We start from the raw sequence: 14,027 nt of genomic DNA, 5'->3' as shown, positions 1-14,027 counted from the left end.
GCAACACCTGGATCCTGGAGTCAGCAGAAAGTGCACAGGAAGCCCAGGCTGTTATTACTGATAGTATTATTCTTATCTATATTCCAGCTAAGGAATATACCTGGTGAGACGTGTCCAGAACGTTACTTCAGAGATTCTCCCTGGTCCTGATATGGGTGGGATGTTGTGGGATGGGGAAGGGTCCCAGCCAAACATTGTCCTTTGGTTCTTGGAGTTCTCCCAAAGCAGGTTACCTTGCATTCTAAATCCCGCCAGACAGAGGTCAGGCCTCTGGCTGAAGCAGCCTTCAACGTTCGTTTGGACGCTGGGGACATAGGCCCAACCCAGGTGACTCCCGGTGCTGCGTCTGAAACCCGCTCAGCCTGCAGTCAGGTAACCTGATACCCGCCGGCCTGGGCAGGACTGCGGTGGGGATAGGGGCCACCACCCACCTACGGAGGGACCTCCACCCACCTACGGAGGGACCTCTTCCTTCACCTCCAAGGCCCCCATCTCTAAGCCCCCAACCCCAAAGTGACCCACCCTCAGAGGTCCTTGTGTGATAGACAGGGGTATCTCCTTGAACAGGGGAGCTGAAGGCTGCGGGCTGTGTCCCCTGGGGCCCAATTCTGTGGCCGGACCAAAGCAGCAGGAGGAATGGAGGTAGGCGGGGGGGACCCCCAAGGCACAAATCAGAACGCTGCGGCTGGGGGAAAAAGGAAGGACGGAAACCCCGCCTATGAGCCTGTGGAAGGAGGGCCGGGGTCCCTCCAAAGCCTGACGACAGGGACAGGGTCCCAGGTCCCAGCGCCGATCTCTCCGGGGAGCCGCAAAGACCCCGCGCGGGGACGCGGGATAAGGTTACTACCAGGCAGTCCAGCGCCTCTCTGTAAACCCGGCCCCGCAACCTCAGCTCGAGAAGAAACTTTGGGCCAGCGCCCCGCTCCTTCCCGTGCCCAGCCGGACCCTGGGGCGCAGGGTGCGCGGGTTCGCGCCCGCACCAGGCCCCGCGGCCCCCCGGAGCCCACTCACCAGCGCACCAGCTGCCAGCGCTTCTCCCCCGGCGCCCGGCGGCCCGCCATGCCTCGCCCTGCCGCCCGCCCTCTCCACGCCCGCCGCGGGCCACTGGGCGGACGCAAGTCCCGCTGCCGCAGGCCAGTGCCGAGGGCGCGCTCGCGGGCGCGGGGCGCGGCGCGGGTCCGGGCGGGTGGGGCGGACGCGACTCCGCCTGGAACCCGGGCGGTGCGGCCGGCGGCGCTCACCCCCGTGCGGCCGCGGCCCCGCCCCTGGAGCGGGCTGGGGCTGGGGTTGGGGCTGGAGCTGCGCGCTCCTGCGCCGCTGCGGCCGAGGCTACCGCCCGTCCGCTCACTGCCCAGCGGCGCGGAAGAGCCGGGTTTCTTTGGAGCCCTGCGCGGAGTCAGGTTCTCAGAGTTCTACTGCGAGGGAAACCGGACTTCCTGAGCGACGAGGCCTTTCTTCCTTACGACAGCTGCTCTGCGTACCTACAGGTTGTGCGTAGAAAATTAAATCACTCTCAATACCTAAAATGAAAACTAGTGTGCCCTACAGATTATTAAAATAGTGTAAAGTGACTGTATTTAAAACAGTAGGACATTGGCCCGGCATGCTGCCCCACCCTAGGACCAACTCCATGCAGGCTTCAAGCTACTTCCGCCCCAGGATCGCTTAGGTTCCTGGAGTTGAGCAGAGACCAGCCTGGCCCACAGCTTCGTAAGCACATGCTTCTCAAGGCTAGTTTGAAGCAGCTGAGTTTTAGAAATGTTTATAAATATAGAGGTTGCCTGCACATTACACAATGCCCTCCTAATTCACCTGCCTCCCATACCAGGACAACCCACATCCTTTGCAGGAGGGAAACATTCAGAGAGAATACCTGGCCTCCAGTGTGAAGATCCTGAGAGCTTGCCTACCTCTTAGGGACTGTTGGCCATACCCAGGAGTATTGAAAAAGTTTCCAGGGAAATCCAAAAGCTACTGACATTTGCTATTATATCCATAGGTGCCTTCCCCACTGTTCAGCAAAAACCAAGGTTGCATATATCCTAAGAATCCTCACCAAAGCTTTCCAATATGTCTAAAGAAGCGACAGGAAGCAACAGGGGATGAAGAGTGTAAAGAACACAAACACATCACATAAAAAGAAAACAGGGAAGGAGATACAGACAAGGTAGGTTGGCAGCTTGCCTTGGACCTTCAAGTGTACCCTGAGGCTACCAATTGCCTCTGAGCATCCTTTTTTTGGGAGGGGGCAGCTGAGGGAGAGAGAGAATCTTAAGCAGCCTACATCCCCCAGCAGGGAACCCCATGTGGGGCTGAATCTCACAACCCTGAGATCATGACCTGAGCCAAAATTAAGATTTGGACACTTAACCAAATGAGTCACCCAGGTGCCCCTGAGCATCCTTTCTTTAGGTTTTCCCAGTTTAATTAACACAGAAATCAAGGAAACAAACAGAAAATCCAGAAACATCCCCAGAGATGTGTGTGTGTGTGTGTGTGTGTGTGTGTGTGTGATATGTATTTCAAATTGGTGGGGGAAATGGTGATGGGACAATTAGTTAACCATTTATGGGGGTGGAGCAAAGTGTCTATTTCACATCACAAAATATAGTTCAAATGAATTATAAATATAAGTGTACAAATATATATAAAGGACTAGAAAAAATATATACAAAAGTATTTCACTATGTATTAAAGTGGGGGTGGATTTTTTTAAGCTTGACATCAATGTCAGATGCCATAAAGGAAGAAATCAATGGATCTGACCAAAATAAAAATATTTAACCTTAGCAAATCAGAAAAATATGATGGGCAAAATTAAAAGGCAAATGTCATACTTGAATGTTTCTAAAATATATGCCTGTATCTGTACATCCATGTTCATTATTAGTAGCATTATTCACAAAAGTGGAGGGGTGGAAGCAACCCAAGTATCCATGGGTGGATGAGTGGATAAGCAAAATGTGGTACATACATATAACGGAATAGACTTCAGCCTTAAAAAGGAAGGAAATTCTGATACCTGCTACAATAGGGATGAGACACTTGAGGATGTTATGCTAAGTGAAAGAAGCCAGTCACAAAAATACGATACTGTATGATACCACTTACGTGGGGCACCCAGAGTGGTCAACTTTATAGAGACAGAAAGCAGAATGGTGTTTGCTGGGGTCTTGAGTTGGAGAGAGGAAGAATGGACAGTTAGTGTTTAAAGGGCAGAGAGTTTCAGTTCTACAAGATGAAAAGAATCCTGGAAATTGATAGTGGTGATGGTTGCACAACAATGAAAATGTACTTCCTGCCACTGAACTGTATGCTTAAAAACAGTTAAGATAGTAAATTTTAGGGACACCTGGGTGGCTCAGTCAGTTACGCATCTGCCTTTGGCTCACGTCATGATCCCAGAGTCCCAGGATCAAGTCCCGCATGGGGCTCCTCGCTCAGCGGGGAGCCTACTTCTCCCTCTGCCTGCTGCTCTCCCTGCTTGTGCTTGTGTGTGTGCACGCTCTCTCTCTCTCTCTGTCAAAAAATAAATAAAATCGTTTTTTAAAAAGTAAATTTTATGTTATGTGTATCTTACTACAATAAAAAACTGAAACATTGAAAGTTTTTATTATTAAAGAATAGGACATGATGAACATTCCAATAGAGAAATGAGTGAACATGAACAAACAATTCATGCAAGAAATATAAATAGTACTAGAAATTAAGTACTCGAAAATATAAATGTATTACCATTTTTTATTTGTCAAATTTGGAGCAGCTGGTTTTTGTTATTTTTAATTATCCCACTCAGGGTTTGTATGGAGAAGGGAAGTGGGCAGTCCTAATCATGACTGAAGGAGGAGTACAAATTGGTCCAACTATGGAGCATGGCAATTCGACAGGACTATCAAAAGCCATCAAATGTACATGTCTCTTGACTCAGTAATTTCTCTTTTTGGAATTCATCCTGAGATGATTAAAAATATGAAAACAGGTCCTCTGTAGAAGACAGCATTGTTTACAAACTGGAAACAACACAAAACTCCAACAGGTTAGTTAAGTAAAGAAGCATGTCCATATGATGGGATATTATACAGCTACTAAGAAAAATTTTTATTGATATGAAAAAATCAATATATATTTTAAAATGAAAAAAATCAGGGGCGCCTGGGTGGTGCAGTTGGTTAAGCATCCAACTCTTGGTTTCAGCTCAGGTTGTGATCTCAAGGTCGTGAGATCGAGCCCTGCATCAGGCTCTGCACTCAGCGAGTAAGCTGCCTAAGACTCTCTCTTCCTCTCCCTCTGCCCCTTTCCACCACACTCTCTCTCTCTCTAAAATAAATCAATAAATCTTTAAAATAAATGAAATGAAAAAATCAGTTACCATAAAGAACTAACATATTAATATATTTGTTAGAAAAAATCTGGAAGAACTATAGGAACATATAAAAAGGTGATTTACATATGGATAGGTGAAGTTATAATGATTTTTATTTTATTCTTTTTCTAATCCATATACCCTATTTTTTCTAAATATGTGCAATAAGAAAAAACACAATAAAAGTCACTTTTCAAATGATTAAACAACCAAGATATTCATCACATTACTCTTTCTACATTAAAAAGTAGAAACAATCAGGGGCACCTGAATGGCTCAATTGGTTAGAGTGCCTGTTTTCAGCTCAGGTCATGATCCTGGGGTCCTGGGAGTCCTGCATCTGGCTTCCCGCTCACCAAAGACTCCGCTTCTCCCTCTCCTTCTGTCCCTGCCCCGTTCATGCTCAGCTCTCTCTCTCACTCAAATAAATAAATAAATAAATAAATAAATAAATAAAACCTTTTTTTTAAAAAAAAGTAGGAACAACCTGATTATCAAACAATAAGAAAATGGATAGATACATTGTACTGTAGTTTCTGTGTACAGTGGAATTATATTCTGTACTGGAGAAAAATGTCATGCTATATTGCCAAGTTAAAAAGACTACAGGGGCACCTGGGTGGCTCAGTCTTTTGGGTGTCCAACGCTTGATTTCAGCTCAGGTCTCGATCTCAGGATCTCAGGGTCTTGAGTTCAAGCCCTGTGTTGGGCTCCAGGCTGGGTGTGGCACCTACTTTAAAAAATAATAACAAATAAATAATAAATACAAAGACTACAAAATTAGATATTAAAATTATATCTGATGTTTATATATGTAAGGAAAAAAGAATTTTTTTAATGCCAAATATTACAGTGGGAAACTTATCAGATGCAGAGCTCCGCAGGAAGTGGGACTGGTGCATGGCGGATGCAGTCCCGCAGACAGGTCCTGGTTTTGGACTAGGACTTGGTTTCTCACTTACCTTCCTGAAAAGAAGAATGTGGCTGTTACATTAGCCTTTAGTTCTGGCATGGGATTGGGAATGGCCTACTCCAACTGTCATGATCTCCAGGCTCCATATCTTCTACAAGGAAAACATGTCAAAGAGCAGGTGCAGTGACTTAACCCTGAGAGCATCCCGGTGAGAGGAAAAGAGAACTCATGTCTATTCCTCAGGAATACTGAAGTGCCCAGAGTAAGCTGACATTCTTCTGTAACAATGTTATCAGTAACGCTTTAAACTCCAGCACACTGTTTATATATTTGAAACGAACTCTGTTTCTTGTTTTGTATTTTCTGTCTGGAAATTGCAAGGAGGTGTTCTTAAAATAAATAAACTTAAAATAAGCAGCATAAATGCCAAATGTTAGTTGTTCAGACTGGGAGATATAAATGGACAGTTTTGTTTTCACATATTTCCCTACCTATATTTTTCTACAGTGAATAATGAGAAAAAAATATTTTTTTTATTTTTTAAAGATTTTATTTATTTATTTATTTATTTATTTATTTATTTCACAGAGAGGAAGAACACAAGCAGGGGGAGTGGCAGGCAGAGGGAGAGGGAGAAGCATACTCCCTGCTGAGCGAGGAGCCTGATGCAGGACTTGATTCCAGGACCCTGAGATCAGGACCTGAGCCGAAGGCAGACACTTCACTGACTGAGCCACCCAGGTACCCTGAGAAAAAACATTTTTTTTAAATGCATAGGCATTGATTAGCAAATGAAAACATTTACTGATCTTTAGGATATCTCCAAAACATAAGTGAAAAGAGCACAATGCAGAACAGGGTATGGCACTGTATGACTCTATCAGTGTCTTAAAAATAACAAACTGTGTGTGTATATGCATAGAACTTGTTAATAATGGAAAACTTTGGGGAGAAAAGTTGAGGATGGACAGTGAGGAGGTTTTTACTTTTTCAAACATCAACATGTCCTATTTTTTAAAGTGTTTTTAAGAAGTGTCTGTATGTAAAAAATAATTATTATTATTATTATCTGGATAATGTATATAATTCTGTATTATCTGGATGGTAAGATTATAGATTCTTTATTTTCTTCATTAGAAATTTTTAAAAATCTTTTTTTTATTTTTACAATTTTAGGTAGGCTCTACAGTCAATGTGGAGACCCTGAGATCAAGAGTCGCATGCTCTACGACTGAGCCAGCCAGGCGTCCCAAAAAATCATTTTATTTATTTATTTTTAATTTTATTTATTTATTTACTTACTTACTTATTTTACATAGGCTGCACTCCACACTGGGCATGGGGCTTGAACTCACAATCCTGCGATCAAGACCTGAGCTGAGATGAAGAGTTGGATGTTTAACCAACTCAGTTGGATGCTGAGCCATCCAGGCGACCCCCTAAAAAATCAATTTAAAGTAATAAATCTTCCTTTTTTTAAGATTTTATTTATTTTTTTTGAGAGGGAGAGGGAGTACAAGCAGGGGGAGGATCAGAGGGAGAAGCAGGGTCCCAGCTGAGCAGGGAGACCAATGCGAGACTCGATGCAGGACTTGATTCCAGGGCCCTGGGATCATGCCCTGAGCCAAAGGCAGGCGCTTAAAAGATTGAGCCACCCAGACGCCCCGAGTAATAATTTATTTCTAACAAATAAAAGGCAAAAAGCAACTACAAATAGCCAATTACCTTTAAGAGATTGCAAAACCATAAAGACTACACAGAAACATGAAAAAAATGTTATAATCTAATGTGGTGAAAAAAATCAGATAGTTATGGCATGGAAACAGCTAGGTGAATCATCATGCGTAGGAAAATAGTGGAAGATAATTCACAAAAGTGATACCAGTTGCATTAGGACAGTGGGATTACAGGCACAATTTTGTTACTGCATCCATTTCCCAATATTTCTAAAGTGTAATTCTAATACTTCTCTAATAGAACATATTGAAAAGAACAAGCTGCAGAAAGTGGTACATTTAAGGCAAAATGAAGAGCACCGTGTGCGGTGAAGTCAGTATAAATCCGGGGGCGCCCAGGGGCTCAGTCACTCAAGCACCTGCTTTCAGCTCAGGTCATGATTTTGGGGTCCTGGGATTGAGCACCATGTTGGGCTCCCTGCTTAGCGGGGAGCCTGCTTCTCCCTCTGCCCCTCCTGTCTCTCACGCATTCTCTCTCAAATACACAAATAAAATCTTAAAAAAAAAATAAAAAGCTAATATAAACCTAGGGAAAAAATAAAGGAAAAAGGGAGCCACAGTTACCCCAGATCACCATGGAGTTTGGGAACTAGTTGCCCAAGATCGTGGAAGGTGATCTAAAATGGATGGATTTGAGGGGCGCCTGGGTGGCTCAGTCGTTAAGCGTCTGCCTTCGGCTCAGGGTGTGATCCCAGAGTCCTGGGATCAAGCCCCATGTCAGGCTCCTCCGCTGGGAGCCTGCTTCTTCCTCTCCCACTCCCCCTGCTTGTGTTCCCTCTCTCACTGGCTGTCTCTCTGTCAAATAAATAAATAAAATCTTAAAATAATAAAATAAAATAAAATAAAATAAAATGGATGGATGGATTTGAGATACAGGTAGCAGAACACCTGGGGTTCTAACATTAGGTATTTGTGCTGCTTATTTTTAATTTATTTTAAGAACGCCTCCTTGCAATTTCAATGATACCTGTTGGGTGAGCTCCTGAGCACTCTGCCCTAGATGGAGGATGATGCAGGCAAGCTTGAGGCAGAGGCGATGTGTCTGATGCCAAATTGTGGCCCAGTACACACACACACACACACACACACACACACACACACACACAGCTCATTCCCGTTGCCATGCTAGTGGTTTAGGAATAATTGAAGACTGACATTCAGGACTGAGACTGCAGGGACCATTTTGTCCAAATCAGGCATTTGGTCACTGAGAAGAGTGCAGCCTTGCTCCAGGTTGATCTTTCATTGGGAAGGTGAGCTTTCTAAGGCTCACCCACGTGATCTCTGGCCAGCTTTCCCATCCTAGAACTTCCTACCCACCATCCCTGTAGCTGCAGAATCCTAAGGGACCCAGGGTGGTGGGTCGTTTTTAGGGCTCCTTCCTTAACTCAGGAGGTGAGGACAGCATAGCCGGGGGTTTTGAAGAAAAGAAAGAGACTGCCCCTGTAACTCAGTCACCTGCCTCCTTGTTGCATGGAGAGGTGGTGTTGGTTCCCAGCAATGCTAGGGCACTCAATGGGCAGTGGCCTGGCAGAGAACAGCAAATGAGATCCAAGTTGATAAGGAAGGTGCCAGATATCTCATCCCTCCAGAACCTTTCCCCATCTTTTTCCACCCTACTTGTGCCCTGGGGAGTCAACCTGTACAGGCAATGTCAATGGCCTCTCTTAACTTTGGGCTGCTGATTGGGATTGGCTGGAAAAGGCACCAGCAAGGTATTGGGAGTCAGAGGAGAGTGAGGTCAGTCTACTTATTCCTCAGCTCCCTCCTGGCCAGGTCACTGCAGGTTCATTCATTCCATTTAAGGAAAGCTACAGCTCCCGCTAGGCCGCTCTCTCCCCATATCCATCCTTTCTGAGTTCCCCAAACTGCCTTCTCTTGTTCCTCCAGACCTAGGGATGGTAACAGCTCTACCTATATCTTGTCCCTTAAACTCCATCCACAGCTTTGTAAATAGTCCCTTAATTCTTTTCAAATGATCCATTTTAAATGTGCCGTCTGTTCCCTGCCAGGACACTGACCCACATACAGGGCTGTTACCCAAACAGAACTCAGAAAGCCAGTATCCTAAGATGTCACAAAGAGATGAAGAAACTTCTAGGCCTTCTCTGCTACCCAGACCTCATTCTTTTAGCTGGTATGCAGCTTCCCCTAAGGCTCATGACCCCTGTGGGTGCCTTCCTCCAGAGCTGGATTCAGGCCCTCACTGAGAGGCCTAACAAAGTTACCTCTGGCCTTGACAGGGCTACGGTGTGAGTCCTGGCTCCACTGCCTACCATCTGGCTGGTGTTAAAATTAACTGCTCTTGAGTCTCATTTTCTCTATGTACAAATGGGAATAAAACTTTCCAGTAAGATTTCTCTACAGTTTAAATGACATTATGTGGGTAAAGTGCTCAGCTCAAAATGATGGATACTTCTGAAGTATAACTTTTTTTTTAGGCTTTTAATGTTTTTGTTTTGTTTTGTTTAAGAAGACTCCACACCCAGTATGAAGCCCAACTTGGGGCTAGATCTCATGACCCTGAGATTAAGACTGAGCTGAGATCAAGAGTTGGACATTTAACTAACTGAGGCACCCAGATGCCCCAGTGTTTGTTTTTTAAGTAAGCTCTACGTCCAACCTGGGGATTGAACTCACAACCCTGAGACAAAGAGTCACTTGCTCCACTGACCATGCCCGTCAGCTGCCCCAGATGTACACTTTTTATACATTTTGGTTTCCTTAGACTTTATTACAAGTTTTGAGGGATGCCTAGCTGGCTCAGTCCATAGAGCATGCGACTCTTGATTGCGGGGTCATGGTTTTGAGCCCCATGTTTGGGGTAGAGTTTACTTAAAAAAAAAGTTTAATTTTGAAAATAGTAAAAAAGTTTTTTAAGCACTATTTAGCAGATTGCCTGGCACAGAGAAAGTGCTTAATGAATGTTAACTATTATCAACATCATCATCTCTAATGTCAACATCTCCATATCTCACAACATGTCTGGGTCTCCCTACAACCTGAAGTGGAGTACCATGAAGTCAGCTTTGCTCAGTATTACTCTGTGTACTGGCTTTATGACTGTTCACCTCCTCAAGGAGGTGCCCCTGAGTCCCCTTGCCCCAAGTCCAGGCCCTAGCTCTGTCTTCACATGGTGCTCTCTCAGCTCTGCTGGCCCATCACTTTCAGTTGTTTTATGGGTGCTTTGTGCACATCTTTTGTTGTCTCACATGTTGCCGAAGATGGTGCAAGTGTCCTGAGGACAGCCCTAGAGGCCAGGCCTTTCGTGCCCAGCTGGGAGCTTGGCCCAGAGCAAGAATCTGCAAGAAGTGCTTCTTGGGGCAAGGCTAGAGCTTCGCATGAGGCAGACCCACCCCTCAGACAAACATCTAGGGCAGGACTGTTAGCTTTAGCTGGTGAAAAGCCAAAGTCCCAGGATCTGTCTTGATACAGATCAAGGAGAAAAACATTTAAGACATGGTCGTAACAATCCCATCTGTACGGCCTTTACAAAACATTCACTCTCACCTCCTGACATCCCCACAATGATCCTGCTGGCGGAACAGGTGTTCCTTCTTCCATTTACTGAGGAGAAGCTAGAACGCAGAGAGGTTGAAATTTGTACAGAAGTACTAATAAGTAAGTAAGTAACTAGTAACTAGTAAGTGACAGAGCTGGCATGACAGCCCTGGTTTTCAGGTTCCTTCATACCACACATTTTTGGGAATAACTAAACATATCTTTCATCCTTCTTACCAATATATCATGAAATTGAAGGGTTATTTCCTCAGATTTGATGGTTAGTCAAAATCATTGATGAACTGATGGTTCATCAGAACCCATGGCCCTGCTGGAGACACACACCCAGTACATCGCCCAAGAATACTGCCCTTGCAGGGACAGCAAGGCACTAAGAAGCAGGACTGGGCTGGCCATTCTGCTCCTCTCCCAGAGGTTTCTCATGGAAGATAGGATGAAGTGGGTTCCCCAAACACGGCTAGAATCTAGCGTTCCTACATAATGGGACTTGAGATGCCTTTGAACAAAATAGGAACTCCACTTGTCAAGAGACCTAACAGAGAGTCATTTCTTCAACTTTTTGAGGGTTATAATCTTCTAGGAGCAGCTAAAGCCTTTCTTTATTGACATCCAAGTCCAATTAAGGCTTAAAAGTTGACTGGGGAGGGGCGCCTGGGTGGCACAGCGGTTGGGCATCTGCCTTCGGCTCAGGGCGTGATCCCAGCGTTATGGGATCGAGCCCCACATCAGGCTCCTCCGCTATGAGCCTGCTTCTTCCTCTCCCACTCCCCCTGCTTGTGTTCCCTCTCTTGCTGGCTGTCTCTGTCTCTGTTGAATAAATAAATAAAAAATCTTTTTAAAAAAGTTGACTGGGGAGGGCAGGGAGGAAAGGGATCCACAGAGAGAAGGCAGGGTACCCTTGAGGCCAATGAGTTGCCAAAACCCTCTCCAAAGCCCACATGCCAGAGTCTTCCAGTTCTGGAGACAAAGATGGAGGACTTCTCTGGATATTTGGCCCAAAGGGCAGGGCATGGAATATTTGGTTGGCAGTGGTGTGGGAAAATTCAGATTAGCCCTTTCATCTGAATTCCCTCAGACCCTTCCTCTGGCCCCTAAAGGTAGGGATGGAAATGACTTACCCAGAGCTGAGCCACCTGCCACACACACAATGCTACCTGGTCCCTTGTTATCATGAGCATGAATGCCTAAAGAGCATGCAGCACTGTTTTAAGCACTTTACAGATATTAATTTATTTCATCCTCACAACAACTCAAAGACTAATGGGCTGCATAGATCATCATTATCCTATTTCACAGATCAGGAGACCAAGGTCTAGGGAAGAGAAAGGTATTGGTAGAGCCAGAATTAGATGCCAAGTAGCCCAAGTCCAGAAGTCTCCCATGTATAGTGAAAACGTATCAATACCAATGTTCTGGACTTCAGAGTTTATAAAGGATCTTCTCTTGGTTCTTGGGACCCTCACAGGAAAGAGGATGTCTTATCAACTGGGACCCAGAGAGGTGATGTGACTCACCCAAGGTCACACAGCTAGTGAGAGGTCTGGGGTGGCTTCACTGCCAACTAGGCACAGAATAGGTTTCCAGACCCCTGGTCAGCTCGCCCCCCAACCCTTCCCTGGGCCAGTGGGGGCACTGCTCTGGTTCCTACGCCAGTGGGTGGGCAGAGGGCGGAGCGGATCGCGGCCTACAGGCCTGGGCGCTGTCCGCGGTGCTGATCCGCCCGCCGCGCCCTTGCTCGCCAAGTAGCCGGCGGGTTCCCCGGGTTTCCCTTCCAGCTCCCAGCCAAAGCTCTCCGAGTTCGGCTGCCCGCCGGGGTCCTCAGGCCTGGCTCGCGGGGCTCCTGGGTTTCCCCCTCCCCCGACTGCGCGCCGCCAGCCTCCCCTCCCCCCGCCCCGCCCACGGCCCCTCCCCGCCAGTCCCAGGTCCCTCCCCTCCCCCCTTATCTCTCCCGCCCCCCCCCCCCGCTCCCCCTACAGCTTGTTCGCCAGTTCCGGTCACGTTGCTGGGTGTTTACGCCTGGAGCCCGCCCCGGACCCCCCTCGGCGCCCCGGAGCCCCCCGGAGCCCCGGCCCGACAACCCCGCAGCCTCGCAGCAGCTGATGGCGCCGCAGCCCGGGCGGGTGCTGCGGAACCCCGGGCGCAGCTAGCGCGGGGAAGAAGAGCGCCTCCCCCCACCCAGCCTGGCGCGGACCCAGGGCCCCGCTGGCCCGTCGCTCCCTCAGGTCCCGAAGGTGAGGAGGCCGGTGGGTGTGGGGGGTGGACGGCGGGGTGGCCCCGGGCGGGGAGCAGCGGGGCCCGAGCTCCAGCTCCCCTGGGAGGGCTGGCGCTGGGCTGGGCACCGCAGCGCGCGGGAGGCGGACAGGACCCGCGGGCTGCTGACAGAAGTTGTCCTCCGCAGCCCAGACTCAGGTCCTCACCGGCCCTGGCGAAGAGTCCAGAGAGGCCTGAGGTCGAGCCACCACCACCTCCTGCCACCTCCCATCACACACATCTTTTCTGCCTTCGTTTCCCTTTCCTCCCTGGTACCCCTCTTCCCCGTCCTCCTTAGTCTCCATCTCCCCCTCTGCCTTCTCTGGGAGTCATATTGGAGGCATAATCAGGCAGAATACCAGACTGAAGGGGATGGGCGCTCCAGTTTCCTCATACATCCCACTCCAGTGTCCCTGGATCCTCAGCTTTGCCGAGGTTGGATGTCCTGAGATCTTCAGTGGAGGGAGGAAGCCATACCCTAGGGGTAACAGAGGAGGAGGGGTTCTGGAGTGGAGAGGACCACAAGACCCTTGGAGAAGGTGGCTCCACCGCTGGCCAGGTGAGCCCACCTTGCCGAGGCCCAGACATTTGTCGAAGGCTGACTTCTTGTTCCCAGCACAAGTCCCCAGGAAAGCCAAGGACTTGTGGGGTGGGGATGGGGTGAGGATTACTTTCTAATACATGCACTTACTTGCCCTGGTGATTCCCAATAATACTCAATTCATTCTCCCAGTTTCACCAATATTCGTTGTACACCTGTTCCATACAAAGGATTCCCAGAGACAAGGTCTTGCCCTCTGGTAGCTTATGGCTTAGAGCAGAAGCCAGGTAGGCACACACGGGACGGGGGGGGGGGGGGGCTGTAGAAGTGTGATACATGGCATAATGATGCCTGGGAAACACAGAGATGGAAGAGAGTCATCCCAGCTTGGTGAGGGTCAGGGAAAAAACTTGGTAAGAAAGGTAGCTTTTGAGAAGTACCTTGAAGGATGGGTCAGGTTTCAGGAGGCAGAGATAGGGTGGTGGGATGTCCATCCATGTTTATGAGGAGAGTTTATTGTGAGAGCAGTAAAAGATAGAATCCCAAAAAGCAGGATATCAGACTGCAAATGTGGACCGTGCTTAGATTTGAAGAGCCTTAATGCAGGGTGGGAACTCAATGGGGAGCTCCTAGTTGCCAGCCACTACAGTTGTATATATTGGGCAACATATTTACCCTGTATGAGCCGCTGTTTCCTCATCT

General features: G+C 47.5%; 1 protein-coding gene across 1 annotated transcript; it reads left to right on the top strand.

Moving 5' to 3' along the window:
* The first annotated feature begins 5,200 nt into the window (after positions 1 to 5,200).
* On the top strand, positions 5,201 to 5,463 carry LOC113268836 (MICOS complex subunit MIC10-like). The gene is made up of 2 exons (XM_048212437.1): positions 5,201 to 5,312; positions 5,360 to 5,463. Exons 1-2 carry the CDS (start codon positions 5,201 to 5,203, stop codon positions 5,461 to 5,463), a joined length of 216 nt encoding a protein of 71 aa, XP_048068394.1.
* The last annotated feature ends 8,564 nt before the right edge of the window (positions 5,464 to 14,027 follow it).

Source organism: Ursus arctos, unplaced genomic scaffold (assembly GCF_023065955.2).
Source record: "Ursus arctos isolate Adak ecotype North America unplaced genomic scaffold, UrsArc2.0 scaffold_24, whole genome shotgun sequence".
Taxonomy (NCBI): domain Eukaryota; kingdom Metazoa; phylum Chordata; class Mammalia; order Carnivora; family Ursidae; genus Ursus; species Ursus arctos.
This window is presented reverse-complemented; position numbering and strand designations above follow the sequence as displayed.

Coding starts and splice junctions, on each gene's coding strand:
- LOC113268836 (XM_048212437.1), top strand. CDS start 5,201: ATGCCAAATATTACAGTGGGAAACTTATCAGATGCAGAGCTCCGCAGG. Junction 5,313..5,359: donor TGGTTTTGGACTAGGACTTG/GTTTCTCACTTA, acceptor CTGTTACATTAG/CCTTTAGTTCTGGCATGGGA.